The sequence below is a fragment of the Macaca thibetana genome, chromosome 6, assembly GCF_024542745.1.
Source record: "Macaca thibetana thibetana isolate TM-01 chromosome 6, ASM2454274v1, whole genome shotgun sequence".
In the NCBI taxonomy this organism is placed as follows: Eukaryota; Metazoa; Chordata; class Mammalia; order Primates; family Cercopithecidae; genus Macaca; species Macaca thibetana.
In genome coordinates this window covers 24400607-24423866 of record NC_065583.1, presented here as the reverse complement: position 1 = coordinate 24423866, position 23260 = coordinate 24400607, and the positions used below count along the sequence as shown (strand labels likewise).

The following is a 23260-nucleotide window of genomic DNA, read 5'->3' as shown; positions in this document are numbered from 1 at the left end:
AAGCACCTACTTTGTACAGAGCACTCTACTAAATGCTATTAGAAAAATATTAGAAAACCGTGCCTTAGCACTGTGTTTCCACCTATCTTCTAGAACTTTTATATCATCTAGTTGGCTGAGTAGCAGACTATTGCAAGAACTGCAAGCTGACAGCATCTGGAAGTATTTGTCTGCATAAGAGAGTGTTAAAATTCTTTGGAATGCCTTTAGGCGTGGCATGATCTCCAGTGCTGCAGCCCCTACTATGTTTTCTTGTCCTATGGAATTGCTTCACTCGCTTGGGATTATCTGCCTGGACTCTGAAGGCATATGGCTTTGCATAGCCTTGGCCCCAACTGTGCGCTGCCTGTGGATTAGGCAGAAGGCTGCCTAATTTTCATTTCTTATCTCCTAGGTTGGTGGTTCTCAAACATCAGTGTGCATCAAAGTCTTCTAGAATGCTTATTAAAAATGTTGACTCCTAGTTCCTATCCAAACACTCACCAAAACACAATCCTTGATAGGGTCTAGGAGTCTGCTTTTTTTTTTGCTTTTTTTTTTTCTGGCATGGTCTTGCTTTGTCACCCAGGCTGGAGATGCAGTGGCGTAATCACGGCTCACTGCTGCCTTGACCTCCTGGACTCAAGCGATCCTCCCACCTCAGCCTCCCAAGTAGCTGTGACTACAGACACACGCTACCATGCCTGGCTAATTTTTAAAAATTTTTTGTAGAGACAGGGTCTCACTATGTTGCCCTGGCTGGTCTTAAACTCCTGGGCTCAAGCAATCCTCTTGCCTCGGCCTCCCAGTGTTAGGATGACAGGCATGAGCCACTGTGCCTAGCCGAGTCTACATTTTAAACAAGCATGCTAGGTGATTTTGATACAGGTGGTCAGAGGGCAATACTTTGAGAACCACTGCCACGCATGGGCTTCTTTATCCCTAACCAGCACCATGTCCGGCACATAGTAGGTGCTCAATACTGCTTGCTGTTGAGTCTCTGCCTCAAAGCGGTGGAAATCTTGCTGTTTAGGTACCAGACCGAGCATTGGAAAAGGATAATGCTTCTTTGGCCTCCTTATGAAAATAAGGGTATTCTAATAAATGTAGAATCTTAATGTGTCCATGCTGGATGGGATCTCAGATATTATCTGGTCAGCCCACGCATTTGGTCGGTGAGGAAACTGAGCCTTGGAATCTCGTATTTGTTTGTTAAACTTTTCTTGAGAACCTCCCATGTGCCAGACACTGTGCTAGATTGTGCCTCTGCACAAACTGTCTTTGAATCTGTCTCTTTAACTGCCCCTCCGCCCCAGTAAGGCCTAATAGAGTTCTGCGTATATAGCAGATGCGCTTGATAGATGAACGAATGAAAGAATGATCAGCTCAAATGAAATTTACTTAGTGTGAAAAATGACAATAAAAACTTTAGAGTCAGACATAGAAAATGGTTGTGACGTTGCAAGAACCCTTTCTTTAATATTTTGATTAACATGGTTTCTTTAATATCTTGATTAATGCCACTCTCCTTCATCTTTCCATGTTACCTTCCCACACATATTTTCATAGTTTTCTAGCATATCCTATGTTATTAGGTGGGAAAAAAGATTATTTATTTGCCATCTTTGAATTATATTAACATAGGCTAAAATTCTAGATAGGGCTTTATAATCCCCTGGTATCCCAGTACCTTATATCTACCACTTGCTGACCCCAGGGAACTCTCTCTTTCTCTTCCAGGGAAATGGGTGATTGATCCCTCAGAGCTCACTTTTGTACAAGAGATTGGCAGTGGGCAGTTTGGGTTGGTGCATCTGGGCTACTGGCTCAACAAGGACAAGGTGGCTATCAAAACCATTCGGGAAGGGGCTATGTCAGAAGAAGACTTCATAGAGGAGGCTGAAGTCATGATGTGAGTGCTCGAAACAGGGATATGCAGAAACTCTGGGTGGAGGAACATCAGTTCCGTGTTCTTGAAATGCCATTCAAATGCCATAGAGTACTATCTCCCTGTGCAAGCTCCCGGCAGTGGCTTCCTATCGCACAGAGAATAAAATCAAACTCTTCACAGTGGTCTCCAAGGCCCACCATAATCTGATCATGCCTACCTCCCCCTTCTCAGCTCCTACCCATCTCTCCTCCGGTCCATGACATGCCAGCCACACTGGCCTCTGCTCATCTTCACACACACAGCTGACTCCTTGCCATTTGTCAGGTCTCAGCTCCAATGACATGTTTTTGTTTTGGGGAGGGAATGAATATTATTTTCATCCAAACCATAAATTAGACAAAATGACCATTGGCTATTTTGGTACCATAATATTTTCGGCATTTTGGGGAGGCTGAGTTTAGGCCATCTCACCCCTTGTCTTTTTCCTCCAGGAAACTGTCTCATCCCAAACTGGTCCAGCTGTATGGGGTGTGCCTGGAGCAGGCCCCCATCTGCCTGGTGTTTGAGTTCATGGAGCACGGCTGCCTGTCAGATTATCTACGCAGCCAGCGGGGACTTTTTGCGGCAGAGACCCTGCTGGGCATGTGTCTGGACGTGTGTGAGGGCATGGCCTACCTGGAAGAGGCATGTGTCATCCACAGAGACTTGGTATGAGCACGCAGGGTGAACACCCACAGGTCCAGGGTAAAGGGACAGGTCTCACTGAAATGACTGGGAATGCATTAATAAATAATACATCACAGACAATCTCCTTTCCTCTCTCAACTTCTCCCTTCCTTCACCTACTTTGGGTGGTCCTAGTGGAAAGTGCTGCATGAGGACTTACTTCTGGGCCCTAATCCCAGTCCAAAGTCTTTCACCTCCTGCATTTCAGTTTATATTCTTCCAAAATGGAGATCACTGCCACTCCTTCTTAACCTCCCTGTGACTCAGTTTCCTCCTGGTAAATTGAGGAAACTGAGTTTGTCTGAAGGTGTTATTCAAGGGTCTACCAGAATCACACTGGGGAAGCCCTTAAGCTCCTCTCAGAATCTCTGGTGGCTGGGACTCAGGAATATTCATTTTAACACATTCCCCATGTGATTTGTACGCACATTAGAATTTGAGACATACGGCCGGGCGTGGTGGCTCATGCCTGTAATCCCAGCACTTTGGGAGGCCAAGGTGGGTGAATCACAAGGTCAGGAGTTCAAGACCAGCCTGGCAAATATGGTGAAACCCGATCTCTACTAAAAATACAAAAAAATTAGCTGAGCTTAGTGGCGGGCACCTGTAACCCTAGCTACTCGGGAGGCTGAGGCAGGAGAATTGCTTGAACCCAGGAGGCAGAGGTTGCAGTGAGCTGAGATCATGCCACTGCACTCCAGCCTGGGCAACAGAGTAAGACTCCATCTAAAAAAAAAATGGAGACACACTGGGGTGTTATCTCTAAGGGCTCTTTCAAAGCAACATTGTATAATACTAATTTGGGGTCAGATACTCTCCTTTTTTTTTTTTTTTTTTTTTTTTTTTTTTTTTTTTTTTTTTTTGAGGCGGAGTCTCGCTCTGTCGCCTAGGCTGGAGTGCAGTGGCGCGATCTCGGCTCACTGCAAGCTCCGCCTCCCGGGTTCCCGCCATTCTCCTGCCTCAGCCTCCCGAGTAGCTGGGACTACAGGCGCCGCCACCACGCCCGGCTAATTTTTTTGTATTTTTAGTGGAGACGGGGTTTCATTGTGTTAGCCAGGATGGTCTCGATCTCCTGACCTCGTGATCCGCCCGCCTCGGCCTCCCAAAGTGCTGGGATTACAGGCTTGAGCCACCGCGCCCGGCCTCTCCTTATTAAAGAATAGTTTTAAGAGGATTAACAACATCAAAACATTCTTAATCTAGTCAACTGGGAGACACTTTCTTCCTGTTATCCCTGATGTTAACATTTCCTATCACATCAGGTTGCATTAGAGCCTATCCTTGGTTAGACAACACCAAGGATTTCTAATTAGAACTCAAGAATGGAGATAAACTTACTCATCTTGATAGTGGATCTTACACATTCAACTTTCCAGTTAACTTCTAGCAGGCATTTGTGAGGCTTAATTAACATTTGTAAAGCTCCAGGATGCCCTTGTATGACAGCACTGCAGTAAAGCAAAGGACTGGGATTATAGGAGACTCCTTAACTACTGACGACCCATCAACAGTTTTCCTCTCCCCGTTTGTTTGCCTGTCTCCTCTCCAGGCTGCCCGAAATTGTTTGGTGGGAGAAAATCAAGTCATCAAGGTGTCCGACTTTGGGATGACAAGGTAAAAGAGGGAGGTGGTGCCAGTGAAGTCTCAGGAATGGGACTCAGGCCCCCGGAACATTCTGACCTTCTCCCTCCACTCTCTTCCCAGGTTTGTTCTTGATGATCAGTACACCAGTTCCACAGGCACCAAATTCCCGGTGAAGTGGGCATCCCCAGAAGTTTTCTCTTTCAGTCGCTATAGCAGCAAATCGGATGTGTGGTCATTTGGTGAGTGTCATGCTGGGCCCCGCCGCCCCAAGATCTGGGCTGCAGGCCAGCTGTTTCCTTTATCAAATGCGGACAACCTTACCCACACTGAACCCAGTATCGTATCATGAGGGTGTCCTACTGGAGGGTTGCGTAAGAAAGGCCCTGAAAACTATGAAAGGGCTTTCATTATTTTGTTTGTTTTTAGAGCTATTGGACATGGTTGGGAGTTAACTAAAAGTGGAGACAGCGTTCTGGTGCCAGCTGCTGTGAAGTCAAAAGCTGGAGAAATCAAGAGATTCAAATATGAGCCCCTTGAAGGCAGGGACCATGTTTTGTCCAACATTACATTTCCATACTTATCTCTTAATAAGTATTAATATTTATTCATTCAAGAACAATTAACTGAGGATCTATTCTATGCCAAGGGCTAATCTAGGTGCTGAGGATGCAATGGTTCATAGGACAGAAAAGACTTCTGTTCTTTTGGAACTAAATTTGAGACGGGAGGAGAGACAGAAAATCACAAAAGATCATAATAACCATCATAAACCATAACAATCATAAACAAGCTAAGGGATAGAAGATAAAGTCAAGCAATCATAAGTAGGTGCTAGGAATAAAATAAAACAGTAATGGGGCAGAGTGACTAGAATGGAGAGAGGGTCTGCTTTGAATAGGGTGGTGTGGGAGGTCCTTTCTCAGAAGGTAATTCTTTAGCAGAGACTTGAATGATAGGAGGGAGCTGTCACCATTTGAAGAGACAGGGAACAGTGTCCCTGATAGAGGGACCAGCAAGTACAAAATCTTGGTGCATCCAAAGAACAGGGGGTACTGACTTATTGGGAGAACAATAGACAATGAAGGTGGCAGGCCATGATAAAGAATTAGAATTTCTAAAAAGTGCAAAGGGCTATGAATGAATGAATGATGTTGGTATGGCAGGATGTACCAAATGTTCTTGCTGGATTTGTCATGTCACCTGAAGTCATAGTTTGTGCATACTAAAGTGTGCAACAAATATATACCAGAGAACCTCTTTGATTTGGATTGCAAGAAGAATTATAGTGTGTACAGAAACTACTTGAAGATTGATTTTTGCCATTCGATATGAAGGAAGGGTTTGACAAGGTCTTACTAGTAGTAGAAACCAGGGGGAGGTTGGCTAGGTAAATCTTTTAGGAGAAGAATGAGTGTTAAAAATCTTCTCCAGCATTTTAGACTATCCATCTCTAGGAGCCAAGTGGTTTGTTAATTATGAGTCCTACCTGTTTCTTAAAACAGTCCCCTGTTCACCAAACCTAGCAGCCACTTTGTTAACCAGGTTTAAGTTACAGAATGGACCTGAAAGAAATTTACTAACAGCATTCTTGGATGACTCTCCTCTCCCCAGTGTGTATAACTAGGAAGGTTGGGGCTGATGTACAGTCATCTCACTATGGGTGATGAAACTGATCACACTGCACCAAGCAAGGGCCCCACAATGAGACATTTGGAGCAATGGCCACTTTAGCACATTCACCTTCTGACTCTGAATGGGGTTTATTCAGCCAAAGGGTATCAGCCTGGGAATTTCCTGCAGCATCTTACCATTAGAGGGTTGGGCTGAAATTCGTCCCTGCCTAGAATATGTTATTTGAAGAGAGTCCAGAAATGAGGTTGATGGATGGATGCAGAATAGAAAGAGGTCAATGAAAAAAAAGTGTGAAAAAACTGGGGGTACCAGCCTAAGCAACAGAAACCTGGATGAGCTGAAAGCTCCATGCCTGCATCAACCCATTTGACTTTGTCCTATGTTTTAAGTTTTTTTGCCCTCATTAACAGTGTGCTTTTCAGAACAAGTCAACCTCTTTGTACTTCACTCAATTTTTTTTATCTATACATATCTCATCTATGCATCTATGTATTAAAGAAATCATTCTGAAGCCATGTTTTAGCAGCAGCACATTTTCAAATAAATTTTCACTAAAAATTATGGTGTCTTGGAGTGATAAGCATTCTTATTTAGGGTCAGGTTCTGAATTTCCAACTCCCGAGGCACCTCTGAGTAACACTAGAGATTCTGATCACTGGATCTGGGCTAGGGCCCAGGAATCTGCCATTTGAACAAGGCTGTGAGATGATTTTTATTCAGGTGTTTTGAGGATCATGCGTTGGGAATGGGTACTCTAAGATTCTCTGGAACAAGCTTCGGAAAGCTCTGGATTAGCTGATTTGCAAGCAGCCGTCTTGCTCTGACAACCTGTGAATACATCAGCACATGATAAAGACAAAGCTGGGTGTGACATTTCTACTAAGGGCAGAAGAGGAAAAGAAAGGGATTAAATCAGAGGTCAAAACTAGACAAGCAAAAGATGTGTTTTGCTTAGTCTGCATGGTATTTTTAAAATTCGAGAAGTTCAACTCTTAATTTTTGACTTCTTTTTTAAAAAAAAAATCAGAAAATGTGACAATTCTGATCCCTCATTTTCATGTGCCATACTTTGGTTGGAGTCAAATCATAGCTGTCTCCTTAAGACAGAACTGTTTATTTCATTTTCCACAATCCTCCCCAATCCCTATAGTGTCACACCTCCTGCACGCCATTCATTTACATCCTGCATCGTGGTATTTCAGTCTACAACTGTTAGTTGTAGCATTTGAGTTTGATATAACAAAGGGTCCATCTTGAAAAATCCTTCTCCACTACAAAGGTTGGGAAATTTCAGTTCTTTAAAAATAAGACAGGCCTAATAAACCTCAGGTAGACTCAATGTACTTCTGGAGGTAGCACATGGATCCTAGTGCCAAGGAGTCTGTAATTTCTAGAGGCAGGTTGGTTTGTTTGCTGTCTATGAGCTTTGTCATTCACTGTGCTGTGCTCACCATTTCTCGTAGGTGTGCTGATGTGGGAAGTTTTCAGTGAAGGCAAAATCCCGTATGAAAACCGGAGCAACTCAGAGGTGGTGGAAGATATCAGCACCGGATTTCGGTTGTACAAGCCCCGGCTGGCCTCCACACATGTCTACCAGATTATGAATCACTGCTGGAAAGAGGTCAGCAGAGGAAGTGCTTCCCCATGCATTGTCGTATACAATTTCAGGACCTGCCTCCTTCCCTAGAGAAAGGAACCCTCTCGGAAGGATGAGGCAGGAGGGATAACTAATATAGATTAGCAACGACATGACTTTGAGGATCTATTAACGGGATGGATCCCCCATCCCTAAAAAGGAGCTGACGGTGACCTTAAAGGTTATTTAGTTTGCTACATAATGTCACAAGCTATAAGCATAGCTTCAGAGAGGAGGATGGGGTGTGGCCTATGCCAGCTTCCTCCTCGATTTTCTGAGAAGAGAAAAAAAAATCTGTAACATCATAAAACCATTAGAAGTTATAGAAATAACTTCGGGAACAAAGTTCACTTGTGCTATGAAAATATTAAAATGGCTTAATTTGAGTACATTTTATTCATTCAGCAATTTAAAACGGGGAGGCAATTACTCCGTACCCACCCAGGTGGCTCATTTACCTCATCCCTGGACTGCAGGCCATGGCTTGAGTCCCATCACTGTGAGTCTTAGTCTTTGCTGAGTTAGAAAATCATACATTTCAGCCAAAGTGGAAAGTTGCTGAAATAGAGAATTAATAAAAATTCAGATCATTGTAGGACAACAAGGTAGAATACAAAAAATTTAGAACACTAGGATTTTGTCTCAGCTTTACCATTTATTTGCCATTAATCTTTGACAATTCTCTGAACTTCCTTTTTCTTACTGTTGAATTAAATAATGCTTGATCTATGAGCTCATAGAGCTTTTATAATCAGAAAGAAACAAACAATAAAGACATAAACAAGGGCATAAAACAAATCTTATCCACTTCATAAGGATTAGCTGCAATAATAATAATGATGGGTGACATTCAGTTAGCACTTTTTTCCTCTTTTAACCATCATGTATTGATTTTTTTTAATTAATAGACTTTATTTTTTAACAAAGAGTACAGAGTTCTCATATACCCACCTCACCTGAACAGTTTCACTGTTCACTAACATTTGGCATGAGTGTGATACTTTTGTCACAATTAATGAACTTCTATTAATACATTAACTAAAGTTCATAGTTTACATTAAGGTTCAGTCTTTGTGCTGTAGAGTTCTGTAGGTTTTCACAAATTCATAATGCCATGTATCTGTCACTATAGTATCAGACAGAATAGTTTTACTGCCCTAAAAATCTCCTGTCCTTCACCCATTTATCCCTCTCCTCATCCCCAGACCACTGACAACTACTGATCTTTTCACTGTCTCCATAGCTTTGCCTTTCTCAGCATGCCATATGTTGGCATCATACAGCATGTAGGCTTTTCGGACTGGCTTCTTTCACTCAGTAATATGATTTAAGATCCCTCCATGTCTTTTTGTGGCTTAATAACTAATTTCTTTTTATTGTGAAATAATATTTCATTGTATGGATATATCACAGCTTGTTTATCTACTTACCTACTAAAGGAAATCTTGGTTGCTTTCAGTTTTTGTGTTGTTTGTTTGTTTGGGTTTTGGGGGTTTTGTTTTGTTTTGTTCGAAATGGGGTCTTATTCTGTCACCCAGGCTGGAGTGCAGTGGTGCGATCTCAGCTCACTGCAACCTCTGCCTCCCCGTCTCAAGCGGTCCTCCCACTCGGCCTCCCAAGTAGCTGGGACCACAGACGTGTGCCACTGTGCCGAGCTAATTTTTTGTATTTTTGGTGGAGATGGGGTTTGCCACACTGCCCAGGTGAGCTCAGGCAATCAATCCACCCACCTCAGGCCTCCTGTAGTGCTGGGATTACAGGTGTGAGTGCTCAGGCAGACTGGTGTCTTTCACTCAGTAATATGCCTTTGAGGTCCCTCCATGTCTTTGGGGCTTGATAGCTCATTTCTCTTTATTGCTAAATAATATTCCATTGTATGGATATACCACAGTTTGTTTATACTTTTACCTGCCAAACGAAATCTTGCTTGCTTTCAGTTTTAAACAATTATGAATAAAGCTGCTATAAATGTTTATGTGGAGATTTTTGTATGCACATAAATTTTCAACTCAATTGGGCAAATGCCTAAGAGTATGCTTGTTGAATCATATGGTAAGACTATGTTTAACTTGTTAAGAAACTGCCAGAATGTCTTCCAAAGTAGCTGTATTATTTTACATTCCCACCAGCAATGAGAGTTCCTCATTAGCATTCGTTGTTTTGGATTTCAGTGGTTCTAATAGATGTGTAGTCATATTATATTGTTGTTTCAATTTGCATTTTCCTAATGACATATGATGTTAAGTATATTTTCATATGCTTATTTGCCACCTGTATATCTTCTTGGTAATATCTATTCAGATCTTTTGCCCATTTTTCAATCAGGTTGTTTGTTTACTTACTGTTGAGTTTTAAGAGTTCTTGGTATATTTTGGATACAAGTCCTTTATCAGACATGGGCTTTGCAAATATTTTCTCCTAGTCTGTGGCTTGTCTTCTTATTCTCTTGACAGTGTCTTTCACAGAGCAGACTTTTAAAATATTTTAACAAAGCTCAACATCAACTTGTTTATTCATGAATTGTGCTTTTGGTTTACATCTAAAAACCCATTGCCAAGCCCAATGTCCCCCAAATTTTCTCCTATGTTATTATGGAAGTTTTATAATTTTGCATTTTTACATTTAGGTCTGTGATCCACTTTGAGTTAATTTTCCTGAAAGGTATAAGGTCTGTGACTAGAGTCATTGTTTCACATATGGATGTCCAATTATTACAGCACTGTTTGTTGAAAAGATTATACCCTTTCTCCTCTGTTCCTTTGTTAAGTATTAGTTTACTATATTTATATGGATCTATATCTGGGCTGATCCATTAATCTGTTTGTTTATTCTTTCACTAGTACCATCCTGTCATTACTGTAGCTTTAAAGTAAGTCCTGAAGTCAGGTAGGGTCAGTCTTCTAGCTTTGTTGTTCTTCTTCATTATCATATTGGCTCTCTGGGTCTTTTGCCTCTCCATATAAATGTTACAGTAAGTTTGTCAATATCTCCAAAATAACCTGCTGAGATTTTTATTAGGATTGCATTGAATCTATAAGTGAAGTTGGGAAGAACTAACATTTTAACACTATAGTGTCTTCCTGTCCATAAGCATGGAGTATCTGTCCATTTATTTAGATCTTCTTTGCTTTCTTTTATTAGAATTTTTAATTTTTTCTCATATAGATCCTATAGATATTTTCTGAGATTTATACCCAGATATTTCATATTTTGGTGTTCTTTAGCATTAATGTCATGATATATTTTTTTATGTGATTTAATTCTCAAAACAATTTCATGAGGTAGATACTATTATTATCCCCATTTTACAAATGACAAAACTGAGGTTCAAAGAGGTTAAATAACCTGCTCAATGTCACACAGCTAATTCATGGTACAACTGAAATTAAACACTAGTCTACTGGATTCCAGAATTCCTGCTGTTAAAAACTAGGACCATGGATGTGGAATACAGTCTATATGGAAGCACATATAAAACTCCGCAGGGGATGCTGCTATTAAATTCTGGTTTGTTCTGGATTTACCTATGACACACAAGTACAGGGAACTTACAGAGTTCTTTTTCCCTCTCCAGAGACCAGAAGATCGGCCAGCCTTCTCCAGACTGCTGCGTCAACTGGCTGAAATTGCAGAATCGGGACTTTAGTAGAGACTGAGTACCAGGCCACGGGCTGCAGATCCTGAACGGAGGAAGGATATGTCCTCCTTCCATAGAGCATTAGAAGCTGCCACCAACCCAGGACCCTCCAGAGGCAGCCTGGCCTGTGGCATCAGTCCCTGAGTCACCATGGAAGCAGCATCCTGACCACAGCTGGCAGTCAAGCCACAGCTGGAGGGTCAGCCACCAAGCTGGGAGCCAGGCCAGACAGAAATGACATCTCTGCCCTCCCTCTAGCCTCTTGTCACATGTGGTGCACAAACCTCAACCTGACAGCTTTCAGGCAGCATTCTTGCACTTCTTAGTAATAGAGAGAGACATGAGTAAGACCCAGATTGGTATTTTTATTGTTATTTTTAACATGAATCTAAAGTTTATGGTTCCAGGGACTTTTTATTTGACCCAACAACACAGTATCCCAGGATATGGAGGCAAGGGGAACAAAGAGCATGACTCTTTTTCTAAGAAAACTGGTGAGTTAACTAAGGTTAGAGTGAGTGTGCTCTGTTGCTGTGATGCTGTCAGCCACAGCTTCCTGCCGTAGAGAATGATAGAACAGCTGCTCACACAGGAGGCCGGATATTCTGAGAAGCAGCTCTATGAGGTTTTACAGAGTACGCTGCTACCTCTCTCCTTGAAGGGAGCATGGTGAGACCCGTTGGATGGATTGGGGTGAGCAGTTCAGGTCCCATGCTTGGAGCGTTGGGTATCTGATGTCTGCGCCAGAACAAGAGAACATCTGACGGTGGAGAACCACGTGGTACAAGAAGAGACCTTAGGTTTTATCACTCCCATGCTCATCTTTTATACGAAGCTGTGCAGGTGACTCTGTCTCCTCTTCAGCACAGAACGCTTCCACCAGCATCCTGAGAAGAAATGATCACTTCTGAATACGGACTCTGAGGGGCATCCTGTTTTTCCAGTCTCTGGGAATCAGCCCCTTCTCTGCACTATCCGATCCTCATCAACAGAGGGCAGCATTGTGTTGGTCAGTGTTGCTTTGGCGAGCAATTGAAACTTGTTTAGGCCCTAGGGTTGAGCAATTTTAAGGTTGAGACTCCAAGCCTCCTAAAATTCTAGGAGAGAAATAAAGAGTCTGTTCTTGCTCAAACCATCAGGATGGAAACAGCCAGGCACTGACTGGGGTGCTTCTAAGAGGCACGAGAATGCCTACTCTGGCTTGAGCACTTCTGTATGCAAGGTGAATATGTGCTGAGCTAGGAGACTTTCCTGCATTATCTCTGTTCACCCTGGGTTCACATCTCCATGAAGCAGTATTATTATTCCCATTTTACAAATAATGTAACTGAGACTTTAAAAAACCAAGACATCTGCCCAAAGTGACGGAACCAGAAAGTCTAGAGCTGGTATTCTAGCCCAAATCTGTCTGACCCCAATACACAGATTCTTTATTCCTATTCGACACTGCCTGCTACTGAAAATGAAAGGGATTGAAGAGGGAATAAATACAACAGAGAGGAAAAATGGAAAGTCAGTAAAGAAGTAAATATAGAACCACTAGCGATAGTGTTGCTCTGGCACAGACCACTGTGGTTGATGGCATGGCCCTCCAACTTGGAATAGGATTTTCCTTTTCCTACTCTGTATCCTTACCTTGGTCATGTTAATAACTTTGGAGTTATTCAGTTAATGAACACTTTAATTCTCACAACCCACCAGTCATGTTGCTTGAAGCCATTTATAGACGAGCTTCAAAGCAACTTTAGAAGATTCTTCTGTAGAAGTATGAGTCCTTCCTTTAATTATCATTCCAACTTTCAGCTGTAGTCTCCTTGAATACTTCATGAGGAGGGACATTCCCTGATATGAGAGGATGATTTTGCAATTGGCTCTTTCTAAATCATGTGACATTTTGACTGACTTGAGATTCAGATGCATAACTTTTAATTATAATTATTGTGAAGTGGAGAGCCTCAAGATAAAACTCTGTCATTCAGAAGATGATTTTACTCAGCTTATCCAAAATTATCTCTGTTTCCTTTTTAGAATTTTGTACATTATCTTTTGGAACCCTTAATTAGAGATGATTTCTGGAACATTCAGTCTAGAAAGAAAACATTGGAACTGACTGATCTCTGTGGTTTGGTTTAGAAAATTCCCCTGTGCATGGTATTATCTTTTTCAAGCTCAGATTCATCAAAGCCTTAACTGAACATGTGTAGATACTTCACCTCCCGGTGTCCTATCCCGCAAAATGGGCTTCCTGCCTGGTTTTTCTCGTCTCACGTTTTGTAAATGGTCCCCTGTGTTTGTAGAGAACTCCCTTATGCAGAGTTTTGGTTCTAGTTTTATTTTGTAGATTTTGCATTTTGTACCTTTTGAGACTATGTATTTATATTTGGATCAGATACATATTTATTAATGTACAGTCACTGCTAGTGTTGAAAATAAAAATGTTACAAATACCTGTTATCCTTTGTAGAGCACACAGAGTTAAAAGTTGAATATAGCAATATTAAAGTTGTGTTTTAAGAAATGTGGTGCATAGGGTCTGGGTTCCGTTATTTAAATCGCAAACTCTCAGAAATTTTCCTTAAGTAAAAATGGTTACATGGTTTCATTTTCCACAGACAATTAAAGACTACATATCATTGAACAACATTCATTCAACAAGTAAATATCAAATGTTCCTACAGGTCATTGCACACAGCTCAGTGTATGTATCCTCTTGAAAACAAAGATGGAAAAGGCATAGTCTTTACTTCTAAAAAATTCCTAGTCTGATTGTAAAGGAAAACATATAAAGAAATAAAATTATGATACAACAATTAGGGCAACAACAAAAAACTGGTCAAAGAAGAGAAGAGCCCAGGAAAAGTGATGGAATCTATCAGGGAAAGGATGACACCAAGGGAAACTTCTTAGAGCCCTGATACTCAAAGTGTGGTCCCTGGACAAGCAGCAATAGCATCACCATATTATGAGAAATGCAGATTCTCAGGCTTCTTCCTCACCTACTGAGCAATAATCTTCATATTAACAAGATCTGCAGGTAATTGTATACACATTAAAGTTTAAGAAGCACTGTTACAAGGATATACTGTCTAACCCAGTTTTGAAGATAAATTTATGAGTTACAAGGTAAGTAAGTGGGCAGAAGTAAGAGAAATACTTTCCAGGTAGAGAGAACAGGATGTATTGGGAAGCTATTGTCAGTTCACTATTGCTGGAGAGCGCGTGCATGCACACGTGTGTGTGTGTGTGTGTGTGTGTATTTTCTCAGCAAAGGTAAGGATGATAAAAGAGGTGGGTAAATTGAAACTGAGTCTATAAATATAGGCAAGAACTATACTTTAAAAGACCAGGAAGTTGGAATTTCACCCTATAGGTAGAAAAGATGTCATGGCACAGCAAGAGAAGGTCAAATTTGTGATCTGTGTTTAAGAGTATATTCTGACAGCAGCATAGTGAATGGATTTGAGAAAGGCAAAGCCAGTGGAAAAGAAACTAATTCGGAGATGATTTTTGCCTTGTTCACAGTACCATATTATTTTTCCTAATCATTCACTGTCATCTGCTATGTGGGTGATATACGGAAATTGTAATTTGGAGTTCGTCACTTACTGTTGGATAACAACAAAATAGCTTTCCCTCTTAAAATCCCAGTAATATAAAGGCTGGGTGGTTATAGTTTTGGTGTCCAATAGTTTTTCAGTCCACCAAATGCCGAGCTCCATTGCAGGAGCCAGTTTGTGTGCCAACCACTGAGCATGGATGAGAAAGCTCAAGGCTTCCATGCAGTCCTTTCTAGAACTCACCTCTGGGCTTGAATCCCACTGCCAAATCATCCACACGAGAAAGTCAAAAGCAGATTGGAGGAACAGATCCGCTTCTTAGAGGATTTTTCCTGCAGACCTTGCTCTTCTCAGAATCTCCTAACACCTAAGGCCACCCTTTTGAGGAAGAGACAGAAATACCTCATTCAGCAAGACAGGGAGTGTGTGCATCACCAGGTGCGGAAACAGCTCCAGATTCCCAATTAGAGGGCTTGGGAAGGTGGCCTGGTCAGGAAGAGAGGGTTGGGGTGGAAGCTGCATTTGAACAGTAAGCACATGGTTTTACTTTAGAATAGATATTAATTTGCGTGAGCTTTAATGGGGAAGGTGCTGAAATTTTGGTGCACTGAGGCTCACTTCCCAGAGCCACCCCTTGGTACCAGCACTAGGGGTGTGTATGGTTGTGTAACGGTGTGTCTGCAAGGACTTTGAGATTCTCCCTAAGGTACAATGTATAGGATAACAGAATCAGACAATGAGTGGTAGAAGGAGTTTTAGAGGTCATTTATTTACTTCATAAATGTTTACTATTCATCTACTATGGCTCTTTGTTAGGTACATGATCTAAAAAGATGACTAAGATATATTATCAGTTAGGGACCAAGCATGTCACAATCAAATTAGTATAATTCGAGGAGAACTTTTTCACAAAGGACTATTTAAAACTGTGTGGGTCAGTTTGGGAGAACCTTAGAAAGTGGTACAGAGGAAAACGACAGCTGAGCACTCATGCTATGGTTTGAATGCTTGTGCTCCTCCAAAATTCCTATTGAAACAATCTCCAGTGCAATAGTATTAAGTGGTGAGGCCTGTAGGAGGTGATCAGGTCGTGAGGGCTCTGCCCTTATGAATGAGATTACTGCCCTTATGAAAAGGTTTGAGGAGTTAGTCCCTTTCTGCCCTTTACCCTTCTGCCATATGAGAACACAGCAACAAGGTGTCATCTATGGAGCAGAAAGTGAACCCTGACCAGATACTGAATCTGCTGGCACCGTGGTCTTAAGCTTCCCAGTCCCCAGCACTGTGAGAAATAAATTTCTGTGGTTTATAAATTACCCAGTCTAAGGTATTTCATTATAGCAGCTTGAGTAGCTTGAAACAAGTAGTTATCACCCCCTAGGCCCGAAGGGATGATGAGCGGGAGTGGTCATTTAAATATGGAAAGAGAATATTACAGCGTGCTGCCTTAAATTAGAAGACCTTTAGTAAGGGACAGAGGAAACCCAAGGCAACATCACAGGGAGGAAGCCAGGGGCATCAATACCCTGCCTCACTCTCCTTCCTTCCTCCCATCAACTGGGTCTTCTATTGGTCAAATCCCACTGAAGGCAGAGGACAAGGAAGCCCTAGTAGGGTAGTCCATAGAGGTCGGTCTCCAGGACCAGAGTGCAGGGTGAGAGAGTGGAGTGGTCTGGAGAGACAAAGACAAGATACCTAGTACAGACACCATCCTTCCTATAAGAGGGCTCAGCCTAGTGAAAAAGTTCAACACTTAAACAAATGCAATTGATTCTCATTACTCATAGATTCTGTATCTGTAAGCTTGTCTACTGGCTAAAATTTATTTAGAACCCTAAAATCAATCCTGGAGGCTTTTCCTGCAGTCATTCATGACATGGCCAAGTGTGGAGCAGTGAAAATTTTGCATTGCTCCATAGACACATTCCCAACTGAGGTCAAACAGAGCAGTGTTCAGCTCTCATGCTGCAAGCAAGTGGCTTTAGAAAAGCTTATTTAGTGACACATTTTCTGCATTTCTGTACTTTTTTTCTGGTGATTTTTCTGTTTAAAATGGCCCCCAGCCAGGCATGGTGGCTCACGCCTGTAATCCCAGCACTTTGAGAGGCTAAGGCGGGTGGATCACTTGAGGTCAGGAATTTGAGACCAGCCTGGCCAACATATAGTGAAACCCCATCTCTACTAAAAAAAAAATACAAAAATTAGTTGGGTGTGGTGGTGCATGTCTGTAGTCGCAGCTATTTGGGAAGCTGAGGCAGGAGAATTGCTTGAACCTGGGAAGTGGAGGTTGCAGTGAGATGAGATTCTGCCACTGTGCTCCAGCCTGGGTGACAGAGCAAGACTTCATCTAAAAGATAAATAAATAAATAAATAAATAAATAAATAAATAATAAAACGCCCCCCAAAATGTAGTGCTGACATGCTGTCTAGTGTTCCTAACTGCAAGAAAGCTGTTACTTCGATAAGTTTAATAAGGTATGAGTTATAGTACTGTTGATTGTGAGTTCAATGTTAATAAATCAATAATATACATTAAATAAGTTTTTTTTTTTTAACAGAAACATGCACAGAACAAGGTTATGTATTGATCAGTTGACAAAAGTGTGGTGAACAGGGGCTTGCAGGAACCTAACCCTTTATTTCTCCTAGAAGCAATGGTTCAGCATTTGTTAACTCAGTGTTCACGGCAACTTTACAGAATTACTGAATAATAAGAACCAACTATAATTACAAAGAGCTGTTGTAGGTTATGTGATGTAGCTACAGTCACAGTACTGCAAGAGCACAGAGAATTAAGTAAACACTCCTAAGGGATCAGGAAGGGCCTCACGGGGGAAGTGAAGTTTGAGATGTGCATTGATGGGTAAATGAGAGTTCCCAGGAAGGAGAGGGTCTGGAAGGGCATTTCAGGTGGAGAAATTAGCAGGCATAAAAATGCATCTTATTCCAACTTCTTTCCCTGCATTATTTTCATGATAGGTCTAGGACCTTCGAGGCCCAAACCAAGTGCTGGCCACAATCACACGAGAGACAACTGAAGGAGTCAAGCACAGTTGACCTTGAACACATGGAGGTTAGTGATCCCAACCCCTTTCACTGTCGAAAATCCATGTATAATTTTTAATGTTCCAAAAACTTAACTGCTAATAGCCTACTGTTACTATTAACTGCTAATAGCCTTATTGATAATGCAAACTGTTGATTAACACATATTTTGTATGTCTTACATTTATTATATACTGTATTCTTATAACAAACAAAATAGTTGCGGAAAAGAAAATGTTATTTAGAATATCAAATGGAAGAGAAAATATATTTAGTATTCATTAAATGAAGGTGGATCATCATAAAGGTCTTCATCCTCATCGTCTTCACATTGAGAAGGTTGAGGAGAAGGAGGAAAAGGAGAGCTGGTTTTGCTATCTCAAGAGTAATAGAAGCAGAAAAGGTGGAGGAGGTAGAAGCGGAGGTAGGAGAGGCAGGTACACTCAATGTAACTTTACAGAAATACGTCATAATTTCTGTCTGACTTTTTGCCTTCTCATTTCTCTAAAAATGTTTCTGTATAATACAAATCCTTCTTTCGCTATTTGCCTTAGTTTCAGTGCCCACATCATAGAAGGGTCCATGTGATAACAGAAGTCAAAAGTCATCTTGAGTAACCAAAACCTGTTGCCAGATTGTCTAACATCAATTTGTTTTCTGATATTGCCTCTTTTACCTCTTCTTCCTTATTGTCTGGTACTGGTTCAGTAGCACTCGTCTCCATCAAGTTGTCATCTTCTGTCAATCCCTCTGGAGTGGCATCTATTAGCTCTTGATTTCTCCAAGATCCATATCTTGAGACCCTTCACACAGACCTCTCACCTACCTTTTCGCCATATGCTCAATCTCTTTCATGATTTTCTTGATTGGCTCTGCTGCAAATCCTGTGAAGTTATGCACAACATCTGAACACAGTTTTCTCCAGCAGGAACTTGTTGTTTTGGGCTTGATGGCTTTCATAGCTTTTCCTGTAACAAAGATGGCATCTTCAAAAGTGTAATCCTTCCAGACTTTCTTGATGTTCTAGCAGGGTTCTCTTTCATAGCGTTGACAATCTTTTCCAAAGAGTATCATATATAATGGGAATTAAAGGCCCTTATGACCCCCGATCTAGAGGCTAGATTAGAGATGTGTTTGGGGGCAAGTAGACCACTTTGATGCCTTCAGTGTTGAACTCATGGGGTTCTAGATAACCAAGAGGCATCCTTCAATATCAAAAGAACCTTGAAAGGCAGACTCTTAGTGGCAAGGTACTTCCTGGCTTCAGGGACAAAACATGGATGGAACTAATCCAGAAAGAGTTCTCATTGTCCAGGCCTTCTTGTTGTACAACCAAAAGACTGGTAGCTGGTGTTTAACAGTTCCCTTCAAGGCTTAGGGGTTAGCAGCTTAATAGGTAAGGGCAGTCCCGATGATAAGCCTGACTGCATCTGCACAAAAGAGCAGAGTTCGCCTATCCTTTCCTATCTTAAATCCTGGTGATCGCTTCTTTTCCTTATTAATCAATGTTCTTTGTGGCTTTTTTTCCCCCCAGAATAGGATACTTTCATCCAAATTAAAAACCTGTTCAGGCAATTAGTTATCCTTTCCCCTCCATGATTTTGTTAATGGCATCTGATAATTCATCTGCTGCCTCTTGGTCGGCAGAAGCTGCTTCTCCTGTTATCTTGACATTTTTTAAGCCAAACCTCTTTCTAAAATTATCAAACCATCTTTGCTGGCATTAAATTATTCGGCTTTAGATCCTTCACCTTTCTTTTGCCTTAAGTTTTCATATAATGACTTCACTTTTTCCTGACTCATATTAGAGTCTATGGGTACGTCTTTCTTATAGCAATCTTTATAGCAATGCACCCACCTAAAACCTGCATTTTCAATATGAACTAAAATGGTATTTCACCAAAAGTGCAAGGTTTTCATACCTGCTGGGAGCTGCAGCTACTGCTTCATGAATTTACTTTTTCTTTCTTTCTTTTCTTTCTTTTCTTTCTCTCTTTCTTTCTCTCTCTCTCTCTCTCTCTCTCTCTCTCTTTCTTTCTTTCTACAATGGTCCTTATGCTAAATTCATTCATCTTAAAATGATGGACAACTGCAGCTGCAGACCTCAATCTATGGTATATATCAAGCAACTCAGTTATTTTCTTGTAATGTCATGACTTTTCTCTGCTTTTCGGGAACACTTTCAGCATCACTAGTGTCACTTCACGTGGGTTCCATGGTGTTATTCAAGGTTTGCTGTATTACACTAAACATGATGAAAAATGTTTTATCATGAGAACCAGGAGATATCACATTTTACTCTGATATCCAATTAACTGCAGAGATGAATTGCTCACTCAGAGATAATAAGCATCACACAGCACTTGAAGTGGATACTGGCAACACTTGAGTTCACCACAATAGCAACAAGAGATGGCCACAGGCCAGGCGTGGTGGCACACACCTGTAATCCCAGCACTTTGGGAGGCCGAGACGGGAGGATCGCCTGAGATCAGGAGTTCGAGACCAGCCCGGCTAACACGGTGAAACTCTATCTCTGCTAAAAATACAAAAATTAGCCAGGTGTGGGGGCACACGCCCGTAATCCCAGCCACTCGGGAGGCTGAGGCAGGAGAATCACTTGAACCTGGGAGGTGGAGGTTGCAGTGAGCCAAGATCACGCCACTGCACTCCAGCCTGGGCGACAGAGTGAGACTCCATCTCAGAAAGAAAATCATAATAATAATCCCATTTCTGAGCATTTATTACGTACTAAACTGCTTAGTGTGTTACATTATCATTTCACATAACCTTTACAAGAATCTAAAGGATATACTTTTTTGTTTTGCTTTGTTTTGTTTTGAGACAGTGTTTTGCTCTGTTGCCTAGGCTGGAATGCAGCTGCACCCTCTTGGCTCACTGCAACCTCTTCCTCCTGGGCGCAAGCGATTCTCCTGCCTATAAAATGAGGCAATTTTGAGCAAGTGGTCAATGGCCAATGTAAATTCTGTAACTGACCATCAAGTTTCTCTTTTCCTGCCACCCACATAAATACTTGGAACCAAATGTTAGCAAGTTCATAGCAGGTAGACTTGTGATTGATTTTTGTTGTTTTGTTTACATTTTGGTCTTATGTACATTTGATTCTCCATCTCATCTTTGTACTCTTTTCCTTCCTTTTAAAAAATTTCTTGCTGATTTTTAATTTTTTAACATAATGTATTCCTATAACTTACATTTAATATGTTTTTAGAATAAGGGAGCGTATTAGTAAATACATGGACTTAGCTTGGAAGAGGGAAAGTGAGGCTGTATGAGATTGTGGTAAAAAGCATGGGTTTGACTTCACTACCTTGGGCAAATTATTAAATCTTAATTGCCTCAATTATAAAAATGGGAAAAATGATTATATTTTCCTCATAGAAAAATTGTGAAAGATTATATGAGATAATGTACTTGGTAAATGTTAGCCATTATTGTTATTATTATTATTTATGTTTTCCCTTCATGCCCATTCCAGATACTTCATTACTGGTGTCTATAAAGCAGGGTCTCCTGATAGTTTTAAATTTTTTTTTTTTTTTTTTTTGAAACGGAGTTTCACTCTTGTTGCCCAGGCTGAAGTGTAATGGCGTGATCTTGGCTCACCACAACCTCCACCTCCTGGGTTCAGGCAATTCTCCTGCCTCACCCTCCTGAGTAGCTGGGATTACAGGCGCCCACCACCATGCCCAGCTAATTTTTTGTACTTTTAGTAGAAATGGGGTTTCACTATGTTGGCCAGGCTGGGCTCAAACTCCTGACCTCAGGCAATCTACCTGCCTCAGCCTCCCAAAGTGTTGGAATTATAACTTGAAACTTTTCTAAAACACAAGGCAATGTTGCCACATGGACGACACATGGGCCACAGCTTTGCAAGTACCAAAGCAATTCTTATTGATATCGTCTACCATTTCATTGCTGATGGCACAGCTTGGGGTTGGATGTGAAGGAAATCTGAAGGCAGTAGACAGATAGCTATACATTTCAGTGGCAAAGTTGAAAAATGTCATCTATGGGTGTTCATTCCATCCATTTTTACTGAACTCCGAGGATGCAATGGGAAAGCAAGACAGACATATCCCTGCTCCGTTAGATTTTATGGTCTCATGGTGGAATACAGGCAAGTGTATTGACAATTATATCACAGATTAATACGTGGGATGATAGAAGGAGCCCAGGCAGCTAAGGGCACATAGACAACCAATCTCAAGCTAACCCAGACATGTAGGAATCTTGGAGGAAGCAGCATCTAAAGGGATACCAGAAAGACGAACAGAACTTCATCAGGTGAACTGGGAAAAAGTGTGGAATGTGGAGGGAGGGAATGCCGGCACAGAAAGGGCCATTCAGGAAGCCTTGCATGTACGAATGTCAAGCACAACAAAGAACACAGCAAGTTTGAGGAACTAAAAGCTGTTCCTTTTAGCTGAAGCACAGCAAGCTTGGTTCACAGGGAGAGATAGCTGCCAGCTCTTGACGACTCTCTCTGGCCACTGGAGAGAGTCTGGGCTTCATCGGGGGGCAGTGGGGAGCTAGGGAAGTGCCTTAAGCCTGGGAGGGGCATGCCCTTTGTTTTAACTCATGTAATTTTCCACATTCAGAAGGATGTTGGAGTGCATCCAACCTACTTCATTTAATAGGTGGGGAAACAGAGGTGAGGCTCCTTGCCTAAGATCATTCTTCTGTTCGTTGCAAAACTAGGACCAAAAGACAAGCCTCTGGATTTCCAACATGGTGGCTTCAAAAGACCATACTGCTCTCCTTTTTACACAAGTAGAACTCAGAGGTCCGGGAGTTATTTTTGTTTAAGATCTAACCAAATATACATGTAATAGTCTTTTCTGTTTTTAGGCAACTTGTTCCTGAAGGTGAAAAGACAGCGAAGGAACAGCAGGGAGAAATACATCTTCCAAAAAACGATACCATCTGAAATAATGTGCCCCTTAGAATGAAAACCTGACTTATTGGGATTCTCATTGTAAAGTATTTGTAATCATTGAGCTTGAAATCCCAAGGATCACGGTGGAAAATGAAACATTTTTTAAAAAGGAAACCTCGGTTCTGTTTTTAAACCCATCCTTCACAAACACTCCCACAGCTTTTCACACAGAACCAGGGACAGAAATGTATGTGTGTATATATATATATATGTCATTTTTTTTTCTGAAATAGCAATTTGAATTGGAATTAGTGATTTAAGATCAAACCACAAGGAATCATGGATTCTGAGCACTTGGGAAATAAGGTGAGATCAGTAAGGGCAAGCAAAGGCTTCTACAAGTCCTTTGCTGGAGCTTGAATAACGGGGCTCCTCTACAAATTGCCCTTATTAGGAATAGCTGAGTGATTAAGTATAAATTTGTGGACCCTAGGAAACCACTCCTTATGTCTACATACACTCCACAATGTCTTAAATGCTTTCAAATTATTTACCCTGTAAGGTATAAAAGGCAACCGTCATTCCCTGTGTTGCAGATATGGTGACCTCTGTGGAGCAGAGTGGTGAAGTAACCTGCTCAGGTGTCTCAAGGTTAGAATTTGGTGCAGCCTGA

The 23260-nt window shown here is 41.4% G+C and overlaps 2 protein-coding genes across 2 annotated transcripts in view; one reads left to right on the top strand and one right to left on the bottom strand.

The window, feature by feature from the left end:
• The window catches only part of ITK (IL2 inducible T cell kinase), a 76323-nt gene extending 62724 nt beyond the window's left edge, over positions 1–13599 (top strand). Inside the window, exons 12-17 of the mRNA XM_050793929.1 lie at positions 1720–1891; positions 2362–2578; positions 4146–4210; positions 4301–4419; positions 7276–7433; positions 11023–13599. Coding sequence (XP_050649886.1) covers positions 1720–1891; positions 2362–2578; positions 4146–4210; positions 4301–4419; positions 7276–7433; positions 11023–11094 — 803 coding nt within the window. The 3' untranslated portion in view covers positions 11095–13599. The remainder of the gene's footprint in view (positions 1–1719; positions 1892–2361; positions 2579–4145; positions 4211–4300; positions 4420–7275; positions 7434–11022) is intronic.
• MED7 (mediator complex subunit 7) overlaps positions 1–23260 on the bottom strand; it is a 437050-nt gene that overhangs the window by 107061 nt on the left and 306729 nt on the right. The gene's annotated exons all lie outside the window — the stretch shown is intronic.